This window comes from Salvelinus sp. IW2-2015, linkage group LG19, assembly GCF_002910315.2.
Source record: "Salvelinus sp. IW2-2015 linkage group LG19, ASM291031v2, whole genome shotgun sequence".
NCBI lineage: Eukaryota > Metazoa > Chordata > Actinopteri > Salmoniformes > Salmonidae > Salvelinus > Salvelinus sp. IW2-2015.
In genome coordinates this window covers 10563864-10590097 of record NC_036859.1, presented here as the reverse complement: position 1 = coordinate 10590097, position 26234 = coordinate 10563864, and the positions used below count along the sequence as shown (strand labels likewise).

Genomic DNA, 26234 nt, shown 5'->3' with positions numbered 1-26234 from the left:
AATATGTAGCTAGTATTTTGATTTGTACTAGTTAGTGTAAACGGACAATTTCGATGTTACTCTAGTTTGTTTCTAAGCTGCATCCTATTTTTTATTTATTTAACTTTTTTCCCCACTCCTGTTCAGTTTGAAACACACCCTGCAACGCGCCGTGTTGCAATATTATTTTCAAGAACTTGAACGTACCCCCAGTAAGCTGCGCGAACGCGCTCCAAAAACCCAAACAAACACCAGAACGCCTCTTCTAGAGGCACATAGCAGGAAGAAAGTATTTCAATGCTAATCATCGATGGAATATTACGTCTAAATATATTTGTTATCATATTTATTGAAGAACATCTTGCTTAACATAGCAGGTAGGTTTTGGCATCATCATATCAAATATAACAAGCTAACTAGCTAACATGCGAATCCCCGTGTGGGCTAAAGGTAGCCATTTTGAAACCGTCTTGTTCCAACGACGGTCTGTTTACCTCGATTTGCAGAAATGTGACAGCAATATTATAAACAATTTAAGTTACTCTGTTGCATAACTATATGGTATGTCTTTAACAGTAGTTTGGGACTGAGTAGTAGTTGTGCAAGCTAATGTAGCTAGCTAACATTAGATATTTAGCTAGCTAGTTGACTTGCTAGCTTCTAACGTTGCTGTAGCTCGCTAACAACTTGGTGAACGTTACAAAAAGTTTCAAGGGATCTAACTAGCTAATTATTTAGCAGTGATCAACGTTTTTGCTTTCTGAATCGAATCAAATCAGTTGTCAACTTGCTGTCAAGAATTTAGATCTTGTAGACAGACACCTGTTAAGACACTCCATTGCTTCAAGTCAAAAGTCACTCCAGTGTTTGTGAATTGGTGCATCACTGAATGTGTCCTTCACAACTGGCAGTGCTTCATCAATGACTCTCAATCAATTTTACTTTGCAATTAGAGTAATAACTTGGTCCACTCAATACACCATGGAAGCCATTGGGCAGCATATCACCGTGCTATACAGGATGTTTATTGATTTGTCTTTAGGAAGTACTGCAGCCTCGGTCACTCATGGTGACATGCTGTGGTTCGCAGGACTTAGCTAGCAGTTTAGAACACAGTCATTCGCTGTGCCTTATTTAGATTAGGAGCTGAGTGAGAGTGTTCAGGTCTAGAGTATTTTTAGACTGGTATACATATTTGATCAAAGCTTGCAGTTCTATAAGGGAGAAATCTGAGTATAACATGGCTTTGATTGTGTGTTTTTTTAGCACCATTGAAACATGTTTGCTTTCTATTTGTGGGTTTATCAAAGATGTTCTGGGAGCACGTTTCATCAAATTTGACATGCAATACCAACTTAGCTATCAAACTCCAGGCAGAATTCTGCCTTCTCCCAACAGCTCTCAGCCATTAGCTTCACCAACAACTGCCTCATGAACTACAATCCCTACCCTATTTTGACATTTAGAAACGTCAATAATCAACACTTGCGATATGGCTTTCAAAACATCTGGCCCTTCTCTTTCATCAGCGAGAAAGAATCCTTCAATAAGAAAAGATACACTTACTGTAGGAGGTTTGCACAGATCCATACAGCTATGGGTGTCTCCATCCAACGAAGCTACACTTTTCCGAGTTATGCTTACACACAGGTGTTTGGCGCTGTAACATGGACATATGGTAGTGTGGGAACACTAACCCTATCAAGGTGTATATCAATTGAACCTTTTTGTTTTTAGAAAATGTATTTCTAGCTGATATGATATGGTCCTTATGCTTCCGAAACCATACCGCAAGCGATGTATGTTAATGTTCAGACCGAGCGTCTGGGCTCTAAACAAAACTCCCCGCACAGAAACTTATAGGCTTAGGCGATGGCCATATGCATTACAACCTTACCGGTCAGTGTGCCTGAGATTCAAAAGTATTTGTCAGTTTCTGAACTAATGCTATTTCTGTTTTCTTTTTGCAGGTTGGGTCTGCAGAAGTTGGGTTCGCAGAAGTGCATGTGAATGCAACACTACAAGAGGACTGAAAATACTTGGATTAACTGCATAGCACCTGTCTTTTGTGTTGTGAAAAGCTCAGAATCTTCAACAAAATTATTCCGTTGACAAATTATCTGTGACATTCTCCATATGTTCCTACGCTTTCTTTTGCTTTGAAGGAAGACATTTGTGTTTGCATTTGAGGTTCCCTCGTTTATGGGAAAGTGTATTTTTATATTTCAACAAAGGAGTCCCAGGTGTGTTGTGACACAGGGCACTGTGCTTGTAAGAGATTGCTGTTATATCGTCTAAAAGCTCACTCATCTATGAAATCTGAACTATTGCACTCTCCTCCTGCAACCGCACAACCACGGATAATTCTACCGGCAGTTAACAGATACAGATATAATAAGACGGATGAAGAAAGCAACAGGCCTAACCAGCCATTTAGGCACCATTGTCTTTAGCATGCACTGAAAAACAGCATTATAATGCATTGTTCTGCAGTATCAAAATTTCACTGACCTCGATTGAAGATGTCAGAAATGTAACAGTGGATTCTACTGCCTTTACTGTCATGTGACTTTAATACTAGACACCTTTTTTCCCTTCAAACCTGGACAGCCTTTTCACCAGTTTAATGAGGTGAGCTGTGGTTTTCAGTGACCATTGGAATAAAAATACTTTCTCTGAATCGATTTATTTTCTGCATGTGTTTGGGTGGAGCTTAAAATGACTCTGTAAAAGGTGCGTCTTGGTCTAAGAGCTGGCACCCATAGTTGCAGGATAAGAGCTAGAACCTCCTTCCACCCCTCTTCTGATGTCATTGTGGAACTGTCCTGTTCACACTGACCGGGATCAATACCCCAGAGCGTCAAATCTCACCAGACAACCTGCAGCTGCCTCACCCATTGGACAATTCACCTTCCAATCTACTGAGCCCGCCAGTCAGAACCTTCAGTTTCACAGCACAGATCAAGCTGACTCTGTGTCTCTGCCCCTGACAAAGAATCCTACCTGCTTCAGTAGAGTGATCAGGAAGAATTGGGGGGGGGGGTGGGGGTAACGGCGCTCCCCAAAAAACTCACACACAACTTCCCCAGCTCAAACCACGTGTTAAAATAGTTTGAGAAGTCCACAGCCATCAAATCCCCTCCAGGGTAACGAACCCTTGAATCAACACCAGGCCTCTGGATCACCATTCCAGATCATCTCAGAACCCTGTGACCCGTCTCCCAACACTTCACCCTGGACGACAGGGTCTGGGGAAAGGGGCTGTTCTGTCCTGGAGGAGGAGGGCTCAGCAGTGGGGTGCTGCTCTCCATCACACACTCTGAGTCTAAGACCAGTGGTGTGTCTGTGAGCGGGCCAGAGAGAACAAGCCCACAGAGGAGGGAGAGACCGGGAGGAGGAGAGGACTTCAGAGCCAAAAACTCTGGGGTAATAATTATACGTTTTATGCAACAATGTGTTGTTTCTTTTGTCCCAAAGTCCAAGATTTCTCATTCATTTTTCTCTGTCAGATCTTTGCCATGAGGTTTGATGCCTCGATCCACTGACTGGAGACACTGGACCTAAATGGCGCAGCATGACTTTGTCCCTGCCTGGCTTAACTTCTCCACACCCCAGCCTGCCAAGGTGAGCTCCTGTGTGTGTGTACGTGCGGGCGTGCAGCCAGGGGAAGGCCGATCGGGGGCAGACTGACTGCCATCAGCACAGGGTTCAGGAAAGATACTGTGTGTACTAAGGGGAAACAGACAGGAGAAACGCAAGTAAGTGGCATTGAATCCGTGAATACTGTGTACCAGAGATATTTGTTCCTCACCGAGTGGCTATCTTCCAGGCTCTGTGATAGAAATGTGTTTTCTTAGTGTGGTAAGTGAAAGCACTAGAAAGGGAAAGATAAATGTGCAGAAGTGTGAAAGGCAGGAGAGCTCGGTGTGGTGTTGTCTTGCTGTTCGAGCTACTAGACAGGGTTGAGATTCAGCTCTGTAGCTGAATGAGATCAGTGTTTTTGTACTCTAAGCAAGAGCTTGGAGTAGATAGGGTGTAGCCTATACCAGGTGACTTTCAGGGTGTACCAGCCGAATTACTTGTCTGTGGTTTGGACACAGACCTCAACCTTGGTCAGTGGCAGTCCAGTAAGATCAATCTGATAGTGGTGACTAATGGACTACACCAAGTTATTACATAAACACCAAACCTAAGCTGCTTATTTATTTTATTTTACCTTTATTTAACCAGGTAGGCAAGTTGAGAACAAGTTCTCATTTACAATTGCGACCTGACCAAGATAAAGCAAAGCAGTTCGACACATACAACAACACAGAGTTACACATGGAGTAAAACAAACATACAGTCAATAATACAGTAGAAAAATAAATCTATATACAATGTGAGCAAATGAGGTGAGATGCGGGAGGTAAAGGCAAAAAAAATGGCCATGGTGGCGAGGTAAATACAATATAGCTAGTAAAACACTGGATTGGTAGATTTGCAGTGGAAGAATGTGCAAAGTAGAAATATAAATAATGGGGTCTACGTTACTGTATATTACATAGATATATGTATTATGTTTCTGTGTGATATTCTTCTGCTAATGAAATCAGATAAGATGTGTAGAGTTTGGTGTGGGAGAAGGCTTCCTGTTTCCACCCCTGAAAGTGTGTGTGTGTGTGTGTGTGTGTGTGTGTGTGTGTGTGTGTGTGTTGTGTGTGTGTGTGTGTGTGTGTGTGTGTTGTGTGGTGTGTGTGTGTGTGTGTGTGTGTGGGTGGCTGTGTGTGTGTGTGTGTGTGTGTGTGTGTGTGTGTGTGTGTGTGTGTGTGTGTGTGTGTGGAGATACTAGAGTTATTATCTGGGAGCAGATGGATTTTACTTCACTGACTTTGTTTTGTGTCCAGTCCCCTGCAGCCAGCCTCGAGAAGCATGGCAACCCCCATCACCACCGGAACAGCCGTGCTGCCGTGAGCCGCCGCCGACACAACTCCTCCGATGGCTTCTTCAACAACGGGCCCCTGCACGCCCCCGCAGGTAACCCTGATGATCCTAACCCCCTGTGTGCTCCCAAAAACGTATTTTCACCTCTAGTATGTTGACAGCTCGCTTATAAGTGCAGTGTTTGTTTTGTGTTCCATAGTATTAACCTGTCTATGTTCCTGTCTGTGTCTGTAGGTGATGGGTGGCAGCAGCCTTCTCTCCTCCTAAGGCATGACTCTGTGGACTCTGGGGTGGCAAAGGGGGGGCATGGTGGCCTGGCGGGGGTTCCCTGCTGGAAGGAGGCTCCTCCCACATGGCACGGGGCACCAAGGGGGGTGCAGGACGTGCACCACCACCAGGGGCGCCACACCAGACGCACCGTGCCCGGAGGAGGGGACAGGGACAGGCAGGGGGGGCACCGGCAGCGCAACGGCAACTTCCATCCCCGCAAGGGCGTCCCCGGGACCCCCTACAAGGACAAGTTCCCCAACGAGGAACGCAGCGGGGAGGACAAGCTGAAATTTGTGGAAGAGGACTTTGTGAGTAGTAATCTCATTCTCAAACCACTCTGAACACCTTCTTGTATCATTTAAAGCAAAGTTAGCAAAGGCATTACAGGAGCTACATTTAGAATTTTTGCTTTGTAATTTCAGAAAATGTCCATAAAATATCTGCAGTAATAGTTGAATGATGGTGTTTCACAATATTTTCACAATAAAATCATATTATGATAATGGAGCCTTCCCATGTTGTCAAATGGGAAAGCTGCACCCTCCCTCTTTCTATCAGTGTCACTCAGAGGCATGGTCATCTCCTCACAAGCAGAATCAACAATGGCAGACTTGGACAGTAGAAATGGCTCTGCATTATGTGGTTTCAAAAATATTTTTGTTGTGCAAAACAAGCAATGTGTAGGGCAGGGGTGTTCAACTGCGAAAATATATATACAGTACCAATCAAAAGTTGGGACAAACCTACTCATTCAATTTAAAAAAAACAATTTTCTACATTGTAGAATAATAGTGAAGACATCAAAACTATGAAACATATGGAATCATGTAGTAACCAAAAAAGTGTTAAACAAATAAAAATGTATTTGAGATTCTTCAAAGTGGCCGCACTTTACCTTGATGACAGCTTTGCACACTCTTGGCATTCTCTCAACCAGCTTCACCTAGAATGCTTTTCCAACAGTCTTGAAGGAGTTCCCACATATGCTAAGCACTTCTTGGCTGCTTTTCCTTCACTCTGCGGTCTAACTCATCCTAAACCATTTCAATTGGGTTGAGGTTGGCTAATTGTAGAGGCCAGGTCATCTGATGCAGCACTCCATCACTCTCCTTCTTGGTCAAATAGCCCTTGCACAGCCTGGAGGTGTGTTGGGTCATTGTCCTGTTGAAAAACAAATGATAGTCCCACTAAGCGCAAACCAGATGAGATGGCGTATCGCTGCTGTGGTAGCCATGCTGGTTAAGTGTGCCTTGAATTCTAAATAAATCACACAGTGTCACCAGCAAAGCACCCCGACATCATCACACCTCATCCTCCAGGCTTCACGGTGTGAACCACACATACAGAGATGATCCATTCACCTACTCTGTGTCTCACAAATAATCGGTGGTTGGAACCAAAAATCTCAAATTTGGACTCAGACCAAAGGACAGATTTCCACCGGTCTACTGTCCATGGCTCATGTTTCTTGGCCCAAGCAAGTCTCTTTTTCTTATTGGTGTCCTTTAGTAGTGGTTTCTTTGCCGCAATTCGTCCATGAATGGCTGATTCACGCAGTCTGCTCTGAACAGTTATGTGAAATGTCTGTTACTTAAAGTATTTATTTGCGCTGCAATCTGAGGTGCAGTTATTTGCCGATTTCTCAGGCTGGAAACTCTAATGAACTTATCCTCTGCAGCAGAGGTAACTCTGGGTCTTCCTTTCCTGTGGCGGTCCTCATGAGAGCCAGTTTCATCATAGTGCTTGATGGTTTTTGCGACTGCACTTGAAGAAACTTTAAAAGTTCTTGACATTTTCCAGATTCACTGACCTTCATTTCTTAAAGTAATGATGGACTGTCGTTTCTCTTTGCTTATTTGAGCTGTTCTTGCCACAATATGGACTTGGTCTTTTACCAAATGTAGCTATCTTCTGTATATCACCCCTAACTTGTCACAACACAAGTGATTGCCTCAAACACATTAAGAAGCAAATATTTTCCACAAATTAACTTTTAACAAGGCACACCTGTTAATTGAAATGCATTCCAGGTGACTACCTCATGAAGCTGGTTGAGAGAATACCAAGAGTGTGCAAAGCTGTCATCAGGGCAAAAGGGTGGCTACTTTGAAGAATCTCAAATATAAAATATATTTTGATTTGTTCAGCACTTTTTTGGTTACTACATGATTCCATATGTATTATTTCATAGTTTAGATGTCTTCACTATTCTTTTTCAATGTAGAAAATGGTAAAAATAAAGAAAATCCCTGGAATGAGTAGGTGTGTCAAAACCTTTGAATAGTACTGTATATATACATTTTAATATATATTTATTTATTTATTTTCAATGTTTTTATGAATTTCGCTAGAAACAACAGAATAAATTAATATGGAATTACATACCTACAGGATGAAAGAGAAGAATATCTTCTTTCTAATTATGTCAACTTTATTTCTCAACTCATAATATTGAGCAAATTACACTCATTGCAGCAAATTTAACTCACTGGAGTCAATTACACTCACGGGAGAATCTCGCTTTGAAAATGCTCCCGCAAATAGGCTACCAGTGCGGCAAGTAGATGTGCAGGGGTACGAGGTAATTGAGGTAGCTATGTACATATAGGTAGGGGTAAAGTGACTAGGCAACAGGATAGATCATAGACTGAGCTGTAGCAGAAGTGTATGTGGAGCAGTACAGTGTATTCAGACCCCTTGACCTTTTCCATATATTTTTTATTTTTATACATTTGCAAACATTTCTACAAACCTGTTTTCTCTTAGTCGTTATGGGTTGTTGTGTGTAGATTGATGAGGATTTTTATTTATTTAATCCAATTTGATAAAGCTGTAACGTAACAAAATGTGGAAAAAGTCAAGGGGTCTGATTACTTTCCAAATGCACTGTAGCTGCAGCATACAGTGTCTTCAGAAAGTATTCACACCCCTTAACTTTTCCCACATTTTGTTACGTTACAGCCTGATTTTAAAATATATTCAATTGAGATTTTGTGTCACTGGCCTACACACAATAACTCTATAATGTCAAAGTGCAATTCTGTTTTTAGACGTTCTTAGAAATTAATAAAAAATGAAAATCTGACATTTCTTGATGCACTAAGTATTCAACCGATTTGTCATGGCAAGCCTAAATAAGTTCAGGAGTAAATATGTGCTTAACAAGTCACATAATAAGTTGCCTGGACTCACTCTGTGTACAATAATAGTGTTTAACATGATTTTTTGAATGACTACCTCTTCTCTGTACCCCACACATACAATTATCTGTAAGGTCCCTCAATCGAGCAGTGAATTTCAACCACAAAAACCAGGGAGGTTTTCCAATGTTTCGCAAAGATGGGCACCTATTGGTAGATGGGTAAAAGAAGACATTGAATATCCCTTTGAGTATGGTGAAGTTAGTAATTACACTTTGGATGGTGTATTAATACACCCAGTCACTACAAAGATACAGGTGTCCTAACTCATAAAAGGTCAATGGTAACTTTAAAACAGTTAGAGTTTAATGGCTATAATAGAAGACAACTGAAGGAAGGATCAACAACATTGTACTTACTCCACAATACTAACCTAAATGACAGTGAATGTGTATAATCTTCCTTTAACTAGGCAAGTCAGTTAAGAACAAATTCTTATTAACAATGACGGTCAAACCCAGACGAAGCTGGACCAGTTGTGCACCGCCCAATGGAACTCCCAATCACGGCTGGATGTGATACAGCCTGGATACGAACCAGGGACTGTAGTGACGCCTCTTGCACTGAGATGCAGTGCCTTAGACCGCTGCGCCACTTGGGAAAAGGGAGCTTGTACAAAATACAAATATTCCAAAACATGCATCCTGTTTGCAACAAGGCACTAAAGTAAAAATGTGGCAAAGAAATTAAATTCATGTCCTGAATATAAAGTGTTTATGTTTGGGACAAATCCAACACATCACTTAATATTTTCAAGCATGGTGGTGGCTGCATCATGTTATGGGTATGCTTGTCATCGGTAAGAAATAGAGCTAAGCACAGGCAAAATCCTAGAGGAAAACCTGGTTCAGTCTGCTTTCCAAATACATATATAATACATATTTCAGCAGAACAATAACCTTAAACACAAGGCCAATATACACTAGAGTTGCTTAGCAAGACGACATTAAATGTTCTTGAGTTGCCTAGTTACAGTTTGTAATTTAATCGGCTTGAAAATCTATGGCAAGACTTGAAAATGGCTGCCTAGCAATGATCAACAACCAACTTGACAGAGCTTGAATAATAAAAAAATAATAATGTGAAAATATTGTACAATCCAGGTGTGCAAAGATTATTAATCATTTTTGAATTCTGTCTGTAAAACAAAGCATTTTAGAATAAGTCAAGGGGTATGAATACTTTCTGAAGGCACTGTATATGTGGTGAGTGTATGTGTTGGTGTGAGTGGGTGGGTGGGTGGAGTCCAGTGTGTGCATAGAGTTAGTTAAAAAAGGGGTCAATAGGCATAGTGACATTGAGACCTAGTGGGGAAATGTCTGGATTGGTACAGGTAAACATAAAACATCATGGCAAATATACAGTATCTACAAACTTCAATATAATGAATAATAACAAATAATGTTCATGTTTTTTCTCCCAGCCCTCCCTTAACCCTGAAACAACTGGAAAGTCTGGGAACCAGACGAGGCCAGTGGCTCCTCACGCTGGAGTATGGGGTAATCACTAATTGATTGATTTCGACACTGATGTCAGAAAGCTGACATCAGTAACATCTTCAAAGTTCAGACCACTCCCTTGTCTCCATGTCGTTACTGTCTAACAAGTTGTTGGTTCCCTTATCTCCAGAGAACCCTCCTAGTGGCAAGCAGATGGTGTCTAAGATGCTGGTGATCAAGAAGGTTTCCAAAGAGGACCCAGGATGCACTGCGTTCTCTGCCAGCTTTGCCAGCTCCGGAGCCCCACCCATCAACAGCAGCAAAGCCCTGCCCACCATTGCCAGTTCCACCCACTCTGTCTACAAGAACCTGGTGCCCAAGCCTGCCCTGGTGACCACCAAGCCCCACCAGTGGAAGCCAGGTGGGAGAGACTCCATCAAGCCTGGCCTCCACTTGTCAGGACGAGACTCTGTCTTCACCAGTCCTGTGTCTGCAGCCAAACCCTATGCCTCTGCCACCCAGCTACAAAGCCACAACACCCCCAAAGAGGTGAGGGCAGCTCTGCAGACACCTAACACGCGTGAAAGGGTTCAGAGTGCATTCGGAATGTACTTTTTCCACTATTTGTTTTACTTTACAGCCTTATTCTGAAATGGATTAAATTAGCATTCCTGTAACATTATTTTGTTGACATTTTATTTGATCTGAGAAATTAAGCTAATTGATCACCCACTTTATATGTACAGTGCATTTAGAAAGTATTCAGACTCCTTGACATTTTGTTACGTTACAGCCTTATTCTAAAATGTAGTAAATTGTTTTTTCCCCTCATCAATCTACACACAATACCCCATAATGACAAATAAAAAACATGTTTCAAGAATTTTTTGCAAGTGTATTAAAAATAAATTAAGTAAATATGAATTTACATACGTATTCAAAAACTTTACTCAGTACTTTGTTGAAGCACCTTTGGCAGCGATTACCTGTAGTTGGGTGGTTTCTCCCATTCTTCTCTGCAGATCCTCTCAAGCTCTGTCAGGTTGGATGGGGAGCGTCGTTGCACAGCTATTTTCAGGTCTCTCCAGAGATGTTTGATCGGGTTCAAGTCCTGGCTCTGGCTGGGCCAATCAAGAACATTCAGAGACTTGTCCCGAAACCACTCCTGCGTTGTTTTGGCGGTGTGCTTAGGGTCGTTGTCCTGTTGGAAGGCGAACCTTCACTCCAGTCTGAGATCCTGAGCGCTCTGGAGCAGGTTTTCAACAAGGATCTCTCCGTTCATCTTTCCCTCGATCCTGACTAGTCTCCCTGTCCCTGCCGCTGAAAACCATCCCCCAAAGCATGATGCTGCCACCATGCTTCACCGCAGGTTTCCTCCATAAGTGACGCTTGGCATCCAGGCCAAAGAGTTCAGTCTTGGTTTCATCAGACCAGAGAATCTTGTTCCACGTGTTCTGAGAGTCCTTTTGGCAAATTCCAAGCGGGCTGTAATGTGCCTTTTACTGAGGTGTGGCGTCCGTCAGGCCACTCTACCATAAAGGCCTGATTGGAGTGCTGCAGAGATGGTTGTCCTTCTGGAAGTTTCTCCCATCTCCACAGAGGAACTCTGGAGCTTTGTCAGAGTGACCATCGGGTTCTTGGTCACCTCCCTGACCAAGGCCCTGATTGCTCAGTTTGGCCGGGCAGCCAGCTCTAGGAAGAGTCTTGGTGTATCCAAACTTCTTCCATTTAAGAATGATGGAGACCACTGTGTTCTTGGGGACCTTCAATGCTGCAGAAATGTTATGGTACCCTTCCCCAGATCTGTGCGCCAACACAATCCTGTCTCGGAGCTCTATTGACAATTCCTTCGATCTCATGGCTTGGTTTTTGCTCTGACATGCACTGTCAACTGTGGGCTCTTATCTAGACAGGTGCGTGCCTTTCCAAATCATGTCCAATCAATTGAATGTACCACAGGTGGACTCCAAGTTGTAGAAACATCTCAAGGATGATCAATGGAAACAGGATGCACCTGAGCTCAATTTCGAGTCTCATAGCAAAGGGTCTGAATATTTATTTTAGTAAGGTATTTGTTTTTTATTTTTATGAAATTTGCAAACATTTCTATAAACATGTTTTCTCTTTGTCATTATGGGGTATTGTGTGTATATTGCTTAGAGGACATTTTTTATTTATTCCATTTTAGAATAAGGCTGTAACGTAACAAAATGTGGGACAAGTGAATCAATCAATCAAATGTATTTATAAATCCCTTATTACATCAGCTGATGTCACAAAGTGCTATACAGAAACCCAGCCTAAAACCCCAAACAGCAAGTAATGCAGATGTAGATGCACTGTGGCTAGAAAGGCAGTAACCTGGAAAGAAACCTAGCGAGGAACCAGGCTCTGAGGGGTGGCCAGTCCTCTCCTGGCTGTGCCGGTTTGAGATTATAACAGTACATGGCCAAGATGTTCAAACGTTCATAGATGACCAGCAGGGTCAAATAATAATAATAATAATCACAGTGGTTGTAGAGGGTGCAACAGGTCAGCACCTCAGGAGTAAATGTCAGTTGGCTTTTCATAGCCGAGCATTCAGAGTTAGAGACAGTTGGTGCGGTGGAGAGAGGTAGTCGAAAACAGCAGGTCCGGTACAAGGTAGCACGTCTGGTGAACAGGTCAGGGTTCCATAGCCGCAGGCAGAACAGTTGAGACTGGAGCAGCAGCATGACCAGGTGGACTGGGGACAGCCAGGTAGTCATGAGACAAGGTCCCAGTGCTCAGGTCCTCCGGGAGGGAGAGGGAAAGAGAAAATAATTAGAGGAAGCATACTTAAATTCACACAGGACACTGGATAAGACAGGAGAAATACTCCAGATATAACAGACTGACCCTAGCCCCCCGACACATAAACTACTGCAGCATAAATACTGGAGGCTGAGACAGGAGGGGTTGGGAGACACTGTGGCCCCGTCCGACGATACCCCCCACATCTGGTGGATAGGGAGCCGTTTATTATGTTCGACATAGCAGGGCCAAGCACAGGAAGCAGCTCTTTCAGTAGTTTAGTTGGAATAGGGTCCAGTATGCAACTTGAAGATTTAGAGGCCATGACTATTTTCATGAATTTGTCGAGATATAGGATTAAAACACTTGAGTGTCTCCCTTAATCCTAGGTCCTGGCAGTGTTGTGCAAATTCAGGACAACTGAGCTATGGAGAAATACGCAGATTTAAAGAGGAGAAGAGTAATTTGCTTTCTAGTGATCTAGATCTTTTCGTCAAAGAAGTTAAAGAATTTATCACTGCTGAAGTGAAAGCCATCCTCTCTTGGGGAATGCTGCTTTTTAGTTAGCTTTGCGACAGTATCAAAAATACACTATGGATTGTTCTGGGGTCTGAATACTTTCCGAATACACTGTAGCAGGCTATACAAATCCAGTCCTGGAGACTGAAAGGGAGAAAAAGTTCACATAACTGTTAGAAGCCAGGGCTAAGCATTCTCTTCTCTCTCCACATCTGTGTCGTCTAGCAGCATCCCTACAGTACAACTCCTCCCATGGACATTGGCCCATCGTCGCGGCTAAAGCTGATGCGGCGCGGACCAGACCGGAAGAGTGACTTCCTGCGGACGCTGAAGGACGAGTGCACCGGAGACCTGACCTCCAGCAGCAGCCCTGCAACTCCTGGACAGGTACATAACCCCTCTAAAAAACATCAAAGTGGGACAGAAAGGCTCTCCAAAACTTTAAAAATCTTACATTTAAACCAAGTGAAGGTACATTCACAGGCTGACTGAGGAAAATGAACCAGAGGCTCGGAACATTACATGGTTCAGTTCATATGTAAGCAGAAGTGACCTGTTTTTATTAAGGTGTCTTTTCTTATGTGTGAAAGACTCCTCAGGGCGAGAGCAGCACCCCAGAGCCCAAAGCCTACAGCCAGGGAGTCTGCCATGAGAATGGCCTGTCTCACTCCCTCTCTCTCAGCAATTCAGACACCGATCACCTGTCTAGCTCCCTAGAGGCAGAACACAGGTAGGACTGACACACACACACACACACACACACACACACACACACACACACACACACACACACACACACACACACACACACACACACACACACACACACACACACACACACACACACACACACATACACACCATCAGTCTACTAAGCAGTGTTCACTGTTTCGTTGCAGGTTACTGAAGGCCATGGGCTGGCAGGAATACCCAGAAAACGATGACAGCTTCCTGCCCCTGACTCAGGAAGAGCTCAGAGAGTTCCAGACTAAAACAGAACAGGTACGAGTTTGTGGCAGTCTTACAATATCATCAATATGTTATGTGCATCTTCAATGACAGACTGTAATAAACTTCATAGGAAGTGGCATGTGGTTGTACAGAATAAAAACGGGGTGTTTAGGTAACCCTCCGGAGGTAGTCAGGCACGGAATGTATCTGGATATCTTACAAGTGTAAAAAGATCTGGATGGTGAAACCATTTGAATCATCATTATAGCGCCCAGTAAAATGATTGACAAGACAGACTCAAGGCATAAATAATTGTCTAATTTTATGATATATAAAATATTATTTTGAAACAATCTCTCAAATACCTTTATACATGGAGTGACCAGGAAATCTGGTCACAGTGGACCGATAAGACACATTTTAAAACCATGTGTAAAAGTAACAGAACTTGATCAGATAGTGAAAGCCACATGTTAGCGCAAGGTGTAAAAAAGGCTCCTGTGTATGTGTTGTAGCCAACACTCCCATGCCGTATGGAAGAGTTGTCTAAAGCACATAGCATGAGAACCAGGTTAGTGTCTAGGTTCTTGTTTTGACTCAGGTGGTTCTTGTTCTTCCCAGCTGAAGAGAAACGGGGTCCTCCCCCGGGGGGCACGAGGCGTCACCCTCCACTTCACCCCCTGGAGGTGTGTGGCTGAGGCCCACCTAGAAGATGACGAGGGCTCAGAGTCTGAAACCAGCAGCAGCAGCCAGACCTCGGACGACGATGACGTCGGCGACTGCATCAAAACCTGACGAAGTGGCTTTACGAAACAAACCCGACACACACACACACACCCCTCTTGTCTTCGTTTTCAGAACACCTGTTTCGTCTTGATCTTGCACAAGCTAAAACCAATCACATCCTAGTGGAGCGGGAAGTTTCAGCTTCCCCATGCGGAGGTCTTTTTCCCTGCGTTGCCTCCTTCACTGCACCTCCTCCCCCCTTCCCTTCCTCCTCGCTTTGTGGAACTGAGTGTTCGTCAAGAAAAGGGCAATGCACATCCGATTCTGCTTTAAACAGACTAACTCATCTCAGTGACACTGACGACATTAATGATATTAATAAAATTGGTTCCTGACATGGTGAGATGTTTCAATACAAATCCGGCCTTGCTTGGTGTTATGTGTTCTGATTGTTGTTTCTATGAACAAGTTGTTGGATTGTGTTAATGGTCAATCGCATCACATGGATTCAGTCACCCATTGATATACTAACCCTTTCTTCAATACAGTGTTAACCATGCTGCTGACAGTACACAAACCTTCCAGGGTTCAAATCTGACCCAATGCCTGTGACACTCCTATCTTTCCCAGTTTCTCACCTGTCCCATAAATCAAATATGAAAAATGGAACAAACCGTGCAGACTGCGATTACCACTGAAACAGGTGAAGTGCTCTATTCACTATCGCACACTAGAAATGTAAAGGTCGTTTCTGATTGAGCTGTCATTCAGCGTTTACCGTGAATGCAGTCTGCTAACTAGAGAACGTTGCCTTTTAAATGTCAAATCACACTGTAACACTGAATTTTCCCACACGGTTTGTTCCTCTGTTCCCTCTCAGCAAAGTGTTTGTCACCAGCCCAGTCATCTGATCATGAGTTAATTCAACTGGGCTGGCCACTGAGCAAGGATATCTATTCCATAGTAAGTAAGTAACCTTAGCTTGTGCGAATCGGAACGTCTCATATGAGCAGGAGCCTTTCTCCTGCTTCTGTAGCGTGAGGCAGCTTGATGTACAAGTCCACCCCCTGGACAGGACACTAGTCTTATTGCAGGGCCTTACCTACAATCTATCGCCGTAATGCTGAGTGCCAAGAGAAGATGCATGTAATTCATAGCCATACATCTATTCCATAGGTATACAACAGTCAATGTGTTCACAGTACACCACTGATCACTGCGAGGAGGAACTGAGGCATTCGTTTAAACTGTTTCAAGAGGTAGATATCTTCCTACCAAATTCCCATTTTAAGTTTCTTTACAATTCAAACAAAGATGATTCATTGATCAATTAGGTATTCTTTATTAATACTAAATATTACAAATATGAAAAACAAAGCACAACCAGGTACACCATAGGAACATGACATATTTACAACTTGATCTGCATTAGAAGGATGTGATGGCATCAGGCAGTCACCAGGGCTTCACTGGCTGCAGGGAGGAAGCATGAGAGAATCATCACAACACTGAATTCACTGACAATGACTTTGCCATTGCAATCACAAAGAGGCACATGCTATTGAATGTGGTGATCTATTTAGTGCATTTAAATTTGGTCTCGTAGTAGTACATGTAGGTATTCCATGATATTTACTGTCACTACCTGTGCAGTGGAAAATACAAACCTTTCAACCTCCATTTTGTTAACGTGAGTCTCCTGTTTCACCTTTTTGAAGTCACTCCTTTACTAAGCTGTCTTCTGGTTTCCGCTGTTAAACGGTACAAATAGGTGTGTGTGTGTAGATGCTACGGGGAGGACTAGAGGTGTTATCTGGGAGCAGATATGTTCACGTCACTGACCTTTTTTTCAGACCAGGTGTGAGATGTCGGAGACGGGCCGTTTCTGTAGGTGGACCTGACTTGAATCTGAGTGAGGGGTAGGACGCATAGTCATACCCCTTAGAATATGTTGTTTAAAAACACTAACTAACCAATAAACCTGCCTAAAATCCAAAATTTTAGGCTTACCATAGATGCAAACATCCCACCGTTTTGAGAACTTCCACTCGGAGCTGGAAACGCTGAACCACCTGCCTGAATTAACAACCAATGAAAGGTGAAATCAAACTTCATGCTAGCCGTATTGCATAAGCTCAAACCTAATTAAGAGAGCCTAAAAAGGTACGGGGGCTAGAACTAGGTTAATCAATCTGGTTAGATCCCCCTCCATCTCAATCCCCTGCTCACCAGTGTCTCCTGCATCACAGCCTCTGCTTCAACAGCTGCATCGGGCCCCTCTGCTTTTAACACCCCCTGATGCTTGGTTGGGAGACAAACAATGAAAGAGTGTTACAAGGTAGAAAACTAAAATTTTCCAAGAATTACACCATCTAAACAATTCCTTTTCATTCAAAATGAGAATCACTCATCACATTCACCTCCTCCGCTAGTCTGCTCTTGATGACCCTGGCGGAGTTGTTGAGGTGTTTGATGGCCTGGCTGTACTGGCAGTCAGAGCAGGGGGTGAGACCCAGCTGGTAGTGCATCTCGGCCTGGGCTCCCAGTAGTTGGTCCTCCTTACACTCTTTCCTTCAATAAAACTCAGGCTCTCAAACGGTTAAGTCGGTCTCGTATACATCTATCCAACGGGTCAAGGTTATTATAGTAAACTAAAAACTGAAACGAAATCTAATCATGAATAAACAATTTAGTAAACTGAAATAAAATTAAGAAACCTGTTTGATAACCTACAACTATACTGAAACTATTATATTTGACTCCAAAACGAAGTCAAATCAAATAAAACCATCATGAATTATCTTCAGGTTTATATTTTTTGGGGGCAAAATTCGAATGGGTGGGTTCAAGCTTTTTTTCAAAGAGGATATTCAAGCTTCTGAATCTGGCAGGTCACATTCTCAATCTCTTCATTCAAAGAGTATCATGGACACTTACTGACAGTTATGGCTTCTTTGCGTGAGGTATTGTTGTCTACCTTCTAGCCCTTTGTGCTGTTGTCTGTGCCCAATAATGTTTGTACCATGTTTTGTGCTGCTACCATGTGTTGCTCCATGTTTTTATGTTGTGTTGCTACCATGCTGTGTTGTCATGTGTTGCTATGTTGTTGTCTTAGGTCTCTCTTTATGTAGTGTTTTGTTGTCTCTCTTGTCGTGATGTGTGTTTTGTCCTATATTTATATATATATATTTATTTTTTATCCCAGCCCCCGTCCCCGCATGAGGCCTTTTGCCTTTTGGTATGCCGTCATTGTCAATAAGAATTTGTTCTTAACTGACTTGCCGAGTTAAAAAATAAATAAATTGAGATTGACTTTCAACAAGCAGGACCGTAGATATTGGGCACGTTTAAATGGTAAGGCTAAAGTAACCGACTGTAGACAGAAAGCCGAGGAGTGAAGTCGAGGGAGTTGCATCTGCAATAGCCAAAAGTCGGACACTAATATGGTTTTCCAACAGTAAGGCTTAGATCAACATGGCGGTGTTGCCATTGTTTATAAAACATTTTCTTTATAATGTTGAAATAAACATGTATCTAACCCCCATAATCACACACTCACAAACTGAAATAAACAACTGTGTATATTGTACAATCAATTGGTGAGAGAGACTCAAATATTTATTTGTATCTATCTACTATATACATAAATTGCAGCAAATTGGTTTTAGTCATGTCTTGGGTCACATTCGTTTGGGTCAAACAAAAACACCCTAATGATTGGTTGACAATAGAGCCTCCCACAATGCAGGCAGGCCATGGCAGCAGGATGAAGTTTAACCATAACTGCAGAAACTTGCTGTTCACTTGGGCACAAGTCAGACAATTTTTCCCCCCAGAATGCAACACATTTTGAAAGGCTGACCAACGATGGTCACCGACTTGACAGAAGTGATCCACACCAACATGGCCATTGAGATGAGCACGATGAGACTTTGCTCTCACACACATGTACACGGGTGTGCTTCAAGCTGCTACAACTGGTACCTACAGGACCAAAACAGTGGAGAAGTTTAGCCTCATGCTTCAAAGATCCAGGGGCCTCATTTATCAATCATGCTTAGGTACAAATCGGTACATAAAGCATGCATGGGATCATTTCCACGCAACGTGTGAAATTTGTCAATAAGAACATTTGCTTGTGAGTGTGCATAAATTTACACACAGCCATGACTATGCGCAGTGCTGTCATTAGGCCGGGCTTGTTTTTGATCCAGTCCCAATCTTATTTCTTTTTTTTTACATTTCAGTCTGATATAAGTTTCCATAACCACACATCACTTGCACTATAAAGTATTAAAAAAAGTGTTTTGCTAACACATTTTTATGAAGAAAATGAACAATACAAGCCCACCTGCAGGGATTAAAAACTAAATAAAAATATAGGACAAAACACACATCACGACAAGAGAGACACCACACCACTACATAAAGAGAGACCTAAGACAACAACATAGCATGGTAGCAACACAACATGACAACATCATGATAGCAACACAACATGGAAGCAGCACAACATGGTAGCAGCACAAAACATGGTACGAACATTATTGGGCATAGACAACAGCACAAAGGGCAAGGAGGTAGCTACAAAATACATCACGCAAAGCAACCACAACTGTCAGTAAGAATGTCCATGATTGAGTCTTTGAATGAAGCGATGGAGATAACTGTCCAGTTTGAGTGTTTGTTGCAGCTCGTTCCAATCGCTAGCTGCAGCGAACTGAAAAGAGGAGCAACCCAGGGATGTGTGTGCTTTGGGGACCTTTAACAGAATGTGACTGGCAGAATGGGTGTTGTATGTGGAGGATGAGGGCTGCAGTAGGTATCTCAGATAGGGGGGAGTGAGGCCTAAGAAGGTTTTATAAATAAGCAGAGATGACCAGTTTACAGAGTAGTTTCGAGTGCAATGATGTGTCCTATAAGCAGCATTGGTGGCAAATCTGATGGCCGAATGGTAAAGAACATCTAGCCTCGAGAGCACCCTCTCCTGCCGATCTATAAATTACATCTCTGTAATCTAACATGGTCATCTGAATCAGGGTTAGTTTGGCAGCTGGGATGAAAGAGGAGCGATTACGATAGAGGAAACCAAGTCTAGTCTGCAGCTTTGATATGTGCTGAGAGAAGGACAGTTTATCGTCTAGCTATTCTCCCAAGTGCTTGTATGAAGTCACTACCTCAAGCTCTAAACCCTCAGAGGTAGTAATCACACCTGTGGGGAGATGGGCATTCTTCCTACCAAACCACATGGCCTTTGTTTTGGAGGTGTTCAGAACAAGGTTAAGGGCAGAGAAAGCTTGTTGGACACTAAGAAAGCTTTGTTGTAGAGCGTTTAACACAAGATCTGGGGAGTGGCTAGATGAGTATAAGACTGTATCTTCTGCATATAATAGATGAGAGAGCTTCCTACTGCTTGAGCATGTTGATAATGAAAATTTAGAAGAGTGTGGGGCCTAGGATCGAGCCTTGGGGTACTCCCTTGGTGACAGGCAGTGGCTGCGACCGCAGATGTTCTGACTTTATATACTGCACTCTTTGAGAGAGGTAGTTCGCAAACCAGGCAAAAAGCTTCCTCGGAGACACCAATACTCCTTAGCCGGCCCACAAGAATGGAATGGTCTACCGTATCAAAAGCTTTGGCCAAGTCACTAAAAATAGCAGCATAACATTGCTTAAAGTCAAGTGCAATAGTGACATAATTTAGGACCTTTAAGGTTGCAGTGACACATCCATAACCTGAGCGGAAACCAGATTAAATACCCGTGAGAATACTATAGACATCAAGAAAGCCAGTCAGTTGATTATTGACAAGTTTTTCAAACACTTTTGATAAACAGGGAAAAAAATGTATTGGCCTATAACAGTTATGATCAGCTTGATCTCCCCCTTTAAATAAAGGACGCACCGTGGCTGCCGTCCAAGCAATGGTAAACGGGAGAGACAGGTTACAAAGGTCAGAGAACCTTAAAGAAGAAAGGGTCTAAACCATCTGACCCGGATGTTTTTTGGGGATCAAGTTTAAGGAGCTCCTTTAGCACCTCGGACTCAGTGACCGCCTGCAGAGAGAAACTTTGTAGCGGGGCAGGGGAAAAAGAGGGAGGAGCATTGGGGATAGACGCATTAGAAGGGGTGGGAGATGATGAAATGTTGGACGGGCAAGGAGGCAGAGTCAAATAGGGATCCTGACTTAATGAAGTGGTGATTAAAAAGTTCAGCCATGTGCTCCTTGTCAGTAACAACCACATCATCAACATTAAGGGACATGGGCAGCTGTGAGGAGGAGGGTTTATTCTCCAGGTCTTTAACYGTTTTCCAGAACTTCTTGGGGTTATACCCATAGAGAGAACTTCTCCTTAAAGTAACTAACTATGGCCTTCTGAATAGCCTGAGTGCACTTATTTCTAATTTGCCTGAACAAGAGTCAGTCGGCCTGAGTATGCGTGTGCCGAGCGATTTGCCAAATGGAATTATTGAGGTGGAGTAACTCTGCCAGATCAAATAAAATAAAATGTTATTGGTCACATACACATGGTTAGCAGATGTTACTGTGAGTGTAGCGAAATGCTTATGCTTCTAGATACGACAGTGCAGCAGTATCTAACAGGTAATATCTCACAATTCCACAACAAAACCTAATACACACAATCTAGTAAAGGAATGGGATAAGAATATATAAGTATAAAATATATGGATGAGCAGTGACAGAGCGACTAAAATTCAATAGATAGTGAAGGATACAGTATACATTATATTCAGTTGAAGTCGGAAGTTTACATACACTTAGGTTGGAGTCATAAAAATTTCTAAAGGCTATGGGGCAGTATTTTGACGTCCGGATGAAAGCATGCCCAAAGGAAACTGCCTGTTACTCAGGCCCAGAAGATAGGATATGCGTATAATTGGTAGATATGGATAGAAAACACTCTAAAGTTTCTAAAACTGTTTAAATGATGTCTGTGAGTATAACAGAACTGATTTGGCAGGCGAAACCCCGAGGAAAAACCATCCAGGGAAAAACAAAATTGAGGTCATAGGATTTTCCAATGGTTTTCTAAAGGAAACCCTATTTATTAGGAACCTGGTTGCAGTTCCTATGGCTTCCACTAGATGTCAACAGTCTTTAGAAATTGGTCTATGTTTTTCTTTTAAAGAAATTAAGAAGTAGTGCTATTCATTCCATGTGTCACTCTGAAGGTCCCTACTATTTTGGGGCATGTGAACAGGAGCGCGGTCCATGTTATTTTTCTTCGGTATTGGAAACAGATTATCCCGTCTAAAATTGTATCGATTATTTACATTTTAGGATACCTGAGGTTGGATTAGGAACATTGTTTGAAATGTTTGGACCAAGTTTACAGGTAACTTATTAGATACTTTGTAGTCATGTTGGGCGAGTTGGAACTGGTGTATTTCTGAATCAAACGCACCAAATAAATGGACATTTTGGGGATATAAAGAAGGAATTTATCGAACCAAACAACCATTCATTGTGTCACTGAGACATTTGGGATTGCAAAAAGAAGATCTTCAAAGGTAAGGCATTTATTATATCGTTATTTCTGACTTTTGTGTCGCACCTGCCTGGTTGAAAAATTATTTTGATGTGTTTGTATGCGGTGCGCTGTCCTCAGATAATCGCATGGTCTGCTTTCGCCGTAAAGCCTTTTTGAAATATGGCACAGCGGCTGGATTAACAAGAAGTTAAGCTTTATTTTGATGTATTACACTTGTATTTTCGTGAATGTTGAATATTGATATTTCTGTAGTTTGAATTTGGCGCTCTGCAATTTCACTGGATGTTGTCAAATCTATCCCTCTAACGGGATTGGCATGTGAGGGATCACTAAGAGGTTTTTAAAACTCGTTTTTCAACCACTCCACGAATTTCTTGTTAACAAACTATAGTTTTGGCAAATCGGTTAGGACATCTACTTTGTGTATGGCAAGTCATTTTTCCAACAATTGTTTACAGACAGATTATTTCACTTCGCCAAAAGGCATGTGGGAGACTCCCGAAACATATGGAAGAACACGCTGATAGCCTGCATATCATTGCTTTTTCTCCCAGTAAATTTGGCCAGCAATCAGGGCTCACGACTAACTTTTTCCATCACTGTCCCGGTACTATCCCGAAGTACAATTTCAACTGTCCCAAACTGAATTTGAACCGTCCCTAAATTTAAATACTAGTTTGTTTATGTTTTGCTGTGCCAACAAGGGTCTAGGTCCTTTGCTGTGCTTTAAAAGTAATTGGTGTATTTCTGAGACATAAACCTAAATTGTTAAGAAAAAAACGTTTTGCATCTTAATGAAAACAAACATCCATTACATTATTAATAATTATTGAAAAATAGGGGTAGGGTTAGGGTTGTAGAGAATCGAAGGACCATGATAGCAACCACATTAGATTGTCTGGTCAGATCAAGGATGAGGCAGATGTCCAGGTTAATGGGAGTTTAATGGAAGAAGATGTCCACATTTACACACACATCACACACACACCTGACCACTCAGAATCATGTCCAGTGAGAACTGACATTGACTATGTGGTCCTGAAAGGAAAGCGGGGAAAGATAACTTAGGCTATAGCACTGCTATAATATGAATGACTTGGCTGTATAAGCTAACACAGGTCAGTATATAACAGCAAGGGTTATACACTACAGCAGGCATAAGGCCTAGTCACATGGCAATACAGTAATCCCTCGTTTATCGCGGGGGTTACGTTCCGAAAATGACCCGCGATAAGTGAAATCCGCGAAATAGAAAACTTTTTTTTTTTTTACAATTAGCAACTATTACATGTATACAAATACAGTGACTCACGTGTAGGCCGTTTCGTCGACATTATGGGTTTAGGAGATGTTCGAAATTACAAGATAATTTGGCCAACTTAATGTAAATTTGCCAAGCTGTTTTATGTACGTACACATAACTGCACGAGACGACAAAATGATAGCACAATTCGTAGCATGTTTTGATACAAGAAGCGGGAGTGAGTTTTTAGCGAATCAGAATGCAGAGCACAATGCACCAAAAAAAAAAAAAAAATGCATTATGAAAATCCGCGAAATAGCGAATCCGCGATAAGTGAACCGCGAAGTGGCGAGGGATCACTGTATACTAAACAGCCTATTGGACTTCTACACATGAAACTCAGGCAAATGTGCTCAAATAAACATGAAAATAATGTTGAAATGTATACATAATATAATTACAATGAGCATGAGTGATATATATAGACTAGAAAATATCCTAGCAACTCTAACTCTAACGCTAACAAACCGCTAATCGCCATGCTAAAATACTCAAGCATTCCAATGCAAAATGCTAACGGTAGTGCTAACACTGGCGGGAGTTTGAGCTCGCTAACAAGCTCAACACATTGTAATTGTACACAATAAACCATAAAACTTAGCTCCACATAACATGACACAGATCTCAATGCACTTAGGTTTAGATGTACTCACATTCAAACATCAGACATTCAGTCCACAGGAGGGAAAGTTCAGCAGGAGGGAAAATTGTGGAAGTGCTCATCAAGATGGGGAAAGCATATTTCTGACCACACAGCATGCTGGGTTCATAGACCAACTGAAACTGAAGTCCCTGGAATCAAGGCTGGTGATAGGCTGAACGAGATGTGGTGATAAGTAATTGGCGTGACCTTGACCAATAAGCCACTAACAAAAGTGGGGGTCCTCTGAATAGGAGACTAAGCTGCCCGACTAAAACTCAACAAAGGGCAGCAAGGGCTAACAGTCACTGAGAGGAATGACGTGAATACGTGTGGTCATCCAGAGAGGCAGAAATGTAGACCAGATGGGTGATTGGTCCAACAGAAGGCCTGTCTTTAAGTGCACCTGGCCACCCCATCACAAAGGTGCTTGAGGTCACCAGACTGTGGGGGGCAGTGCAGGTTGTGAAGCAGTTCTGGAATAGGGAAGCCAACAAGATGCGGTGGTGAATCCGATGACGGCTGCCCCAATCGGCCCAGGAACAGGCAACAGGAGTACCTCAATGGTGAGGGCTTGTAAGACCCCCAGGGGAGGAGCAGGAGTCTTATTGACCCCTGGCAGGGTGTCAGCTGAGAACATCAGGATTGGAGACCACAGGGCGGCAGTGACAGAGCTCGAAGAGAATCTCAGGACTGGAGATCGCAGGGCTGCAGCAGCAGAGATTGACCCTGGGACCTGAACCTAGGACCTGATACTTAGGCTGCAGGAGCCACAAGTAGCAACGGGCAGTGGCAATCGGACAGGCTGGACCCAGTCAGAGGTGGAGTGCTGCAGAGATGGTTGTCCTTCTGGAAGGTTCTCCCAGAGGAACTCTGTAGCTCTGTCAGAGTGACCATTGGGTTCTTGGTCACCTCCCTGACCAAGGCCCTTCTCCCTCGATTGCTCAGTTTGGCCGGGCGGCCAGCTCTAGGAAGAGTCTTTCATAGTTTTGATGTCTTTACTATTATTCTACTCTGTAAAAAATTGTAAAAATAAAGAAAAACTCTTGAATGAGTAGCTGGTATTGTATGTAAATATGATTTTCAGTTTTTAATTCTTAATAAATTAGTAACATTTAAAAAAAAAAAAATTGCTTTGTCATTATGGGGTAGTGTGTAGATTGATGAGGGGAAAAATCAATTTCATCCATTTTAGAATAAGGCTGCAACATAACAAAATGTGGAAAAAGTCAAGCGGTCTGAATACTTTCCGAATGCACTTTCCGAATGGGATCATCAGATCATGAGATCATCAGATCATATTTTGCTCTTTCACACCTAGGCTTTGTGATTATCGAGGCAGGGAGTGTTGGAAAGTTCCTCAGCATTTGAAAAATCTATCATTCGCAATGGATTTAAGACATAATAATAATAATAATAATAATAATGGAAATAAGACATTGCCATATGGCACTTTCCTACATATACATGCATTCTGGACATGTGCCATATCTCACCACACAGCCCTACCTTTCTTATTGATGCAACATTGGAAATTATACTCAATACATATTATCTTCAAGAGCAGCAGTAAATAACAATAGCGGGGCTATATACAGGGGTACCGGTACAGAGTCAATATGCGTGGGCACCAGTGTCGAGGTAATTATGGTAATATGTACATGTAGGTAGAGTTATTAAAGTGACTATGCATAGATAAACACAAAAAATTCAAGAAGCCAATCATTCTCTGTGGCTAAGTAATGCCCTCTGGTGAAGTATTTTGAATGATTGTATTTAGACAGGAGTAATTATATCATTTTGACGAAACATCAATTTACTTTAGGGCAATAAAGCATCCTAACAGCGCACTGTCACACCCGCCAAATTTCCTTTCCAATTCGCAAGAGGCAGACACCAGAGATCTGTATATAATGACGAGATGCTCATGTCTCCGCCCTAACAATGGGAGTCTTTGTCCCAAAGGTAGGCGACAAGTTTATGTCTGCATATTATTCC

At 42.4% G+C, this 26234-nt stretch overlaps 1 protein-coding gene and 1 pseudogene across 3 annotated transcripts; one reads left to right on the top strand and one right to left on the bottom strand.

Moving 5' to 3' along the window:
* Positions 1-159: 159 nt before the first annotated feature.
* Positions 160-15215, top strand: LOC111979582 (vasculin-like protein 1). 3 transcript variants are annotated; one of them, XM_024010176.2, is made up of 11 exons: positions 160-356; positions 1950-3405; positions 3489-3603; positions 4866-4995; positions 5137-5480; positions 9796-9871; positions 10002-10360; positions 13331-13489; positions 13693-13832; positions 14002-14104; positions 14675-15215. In XM_024010176.2, the coding sequence occupies exons 3-11, from the start codon at positions 3544-3546 to the stop codon at positions 14846-14848; spliced, it is 1545 nt and encodes a 514-aa protein (XP_023865944.2). In that variant the 5' UTR covers positions 160-356; positions 1950-3405; positions 3489-3543; the 3' UTR covers positions 14849-15215. The 3 variants fall into 3 exon arrangements, with proteins under 3 accessions (XP_023865944.2, XP_070304904.1, XP_070304905.1); XM_070448803.1 differs by having other exon boundaries at positions 13328-13489; XM_070448804.1 differs by lacking the exon at positions 160-356 and adding an exon at positions 470-540 and having other exon boundaries at positions 13328-13489.
* A 1030-nt stretch (positions 15216-16245) lies between these two features.
* Positions 16246-20200, bottom strand: LOC111979581 (nuclear autoantigenic sperm protein-like; annotated as a pseudogene).
* Positions 20201-26234: the final 6034 nt, after the last annotated feature.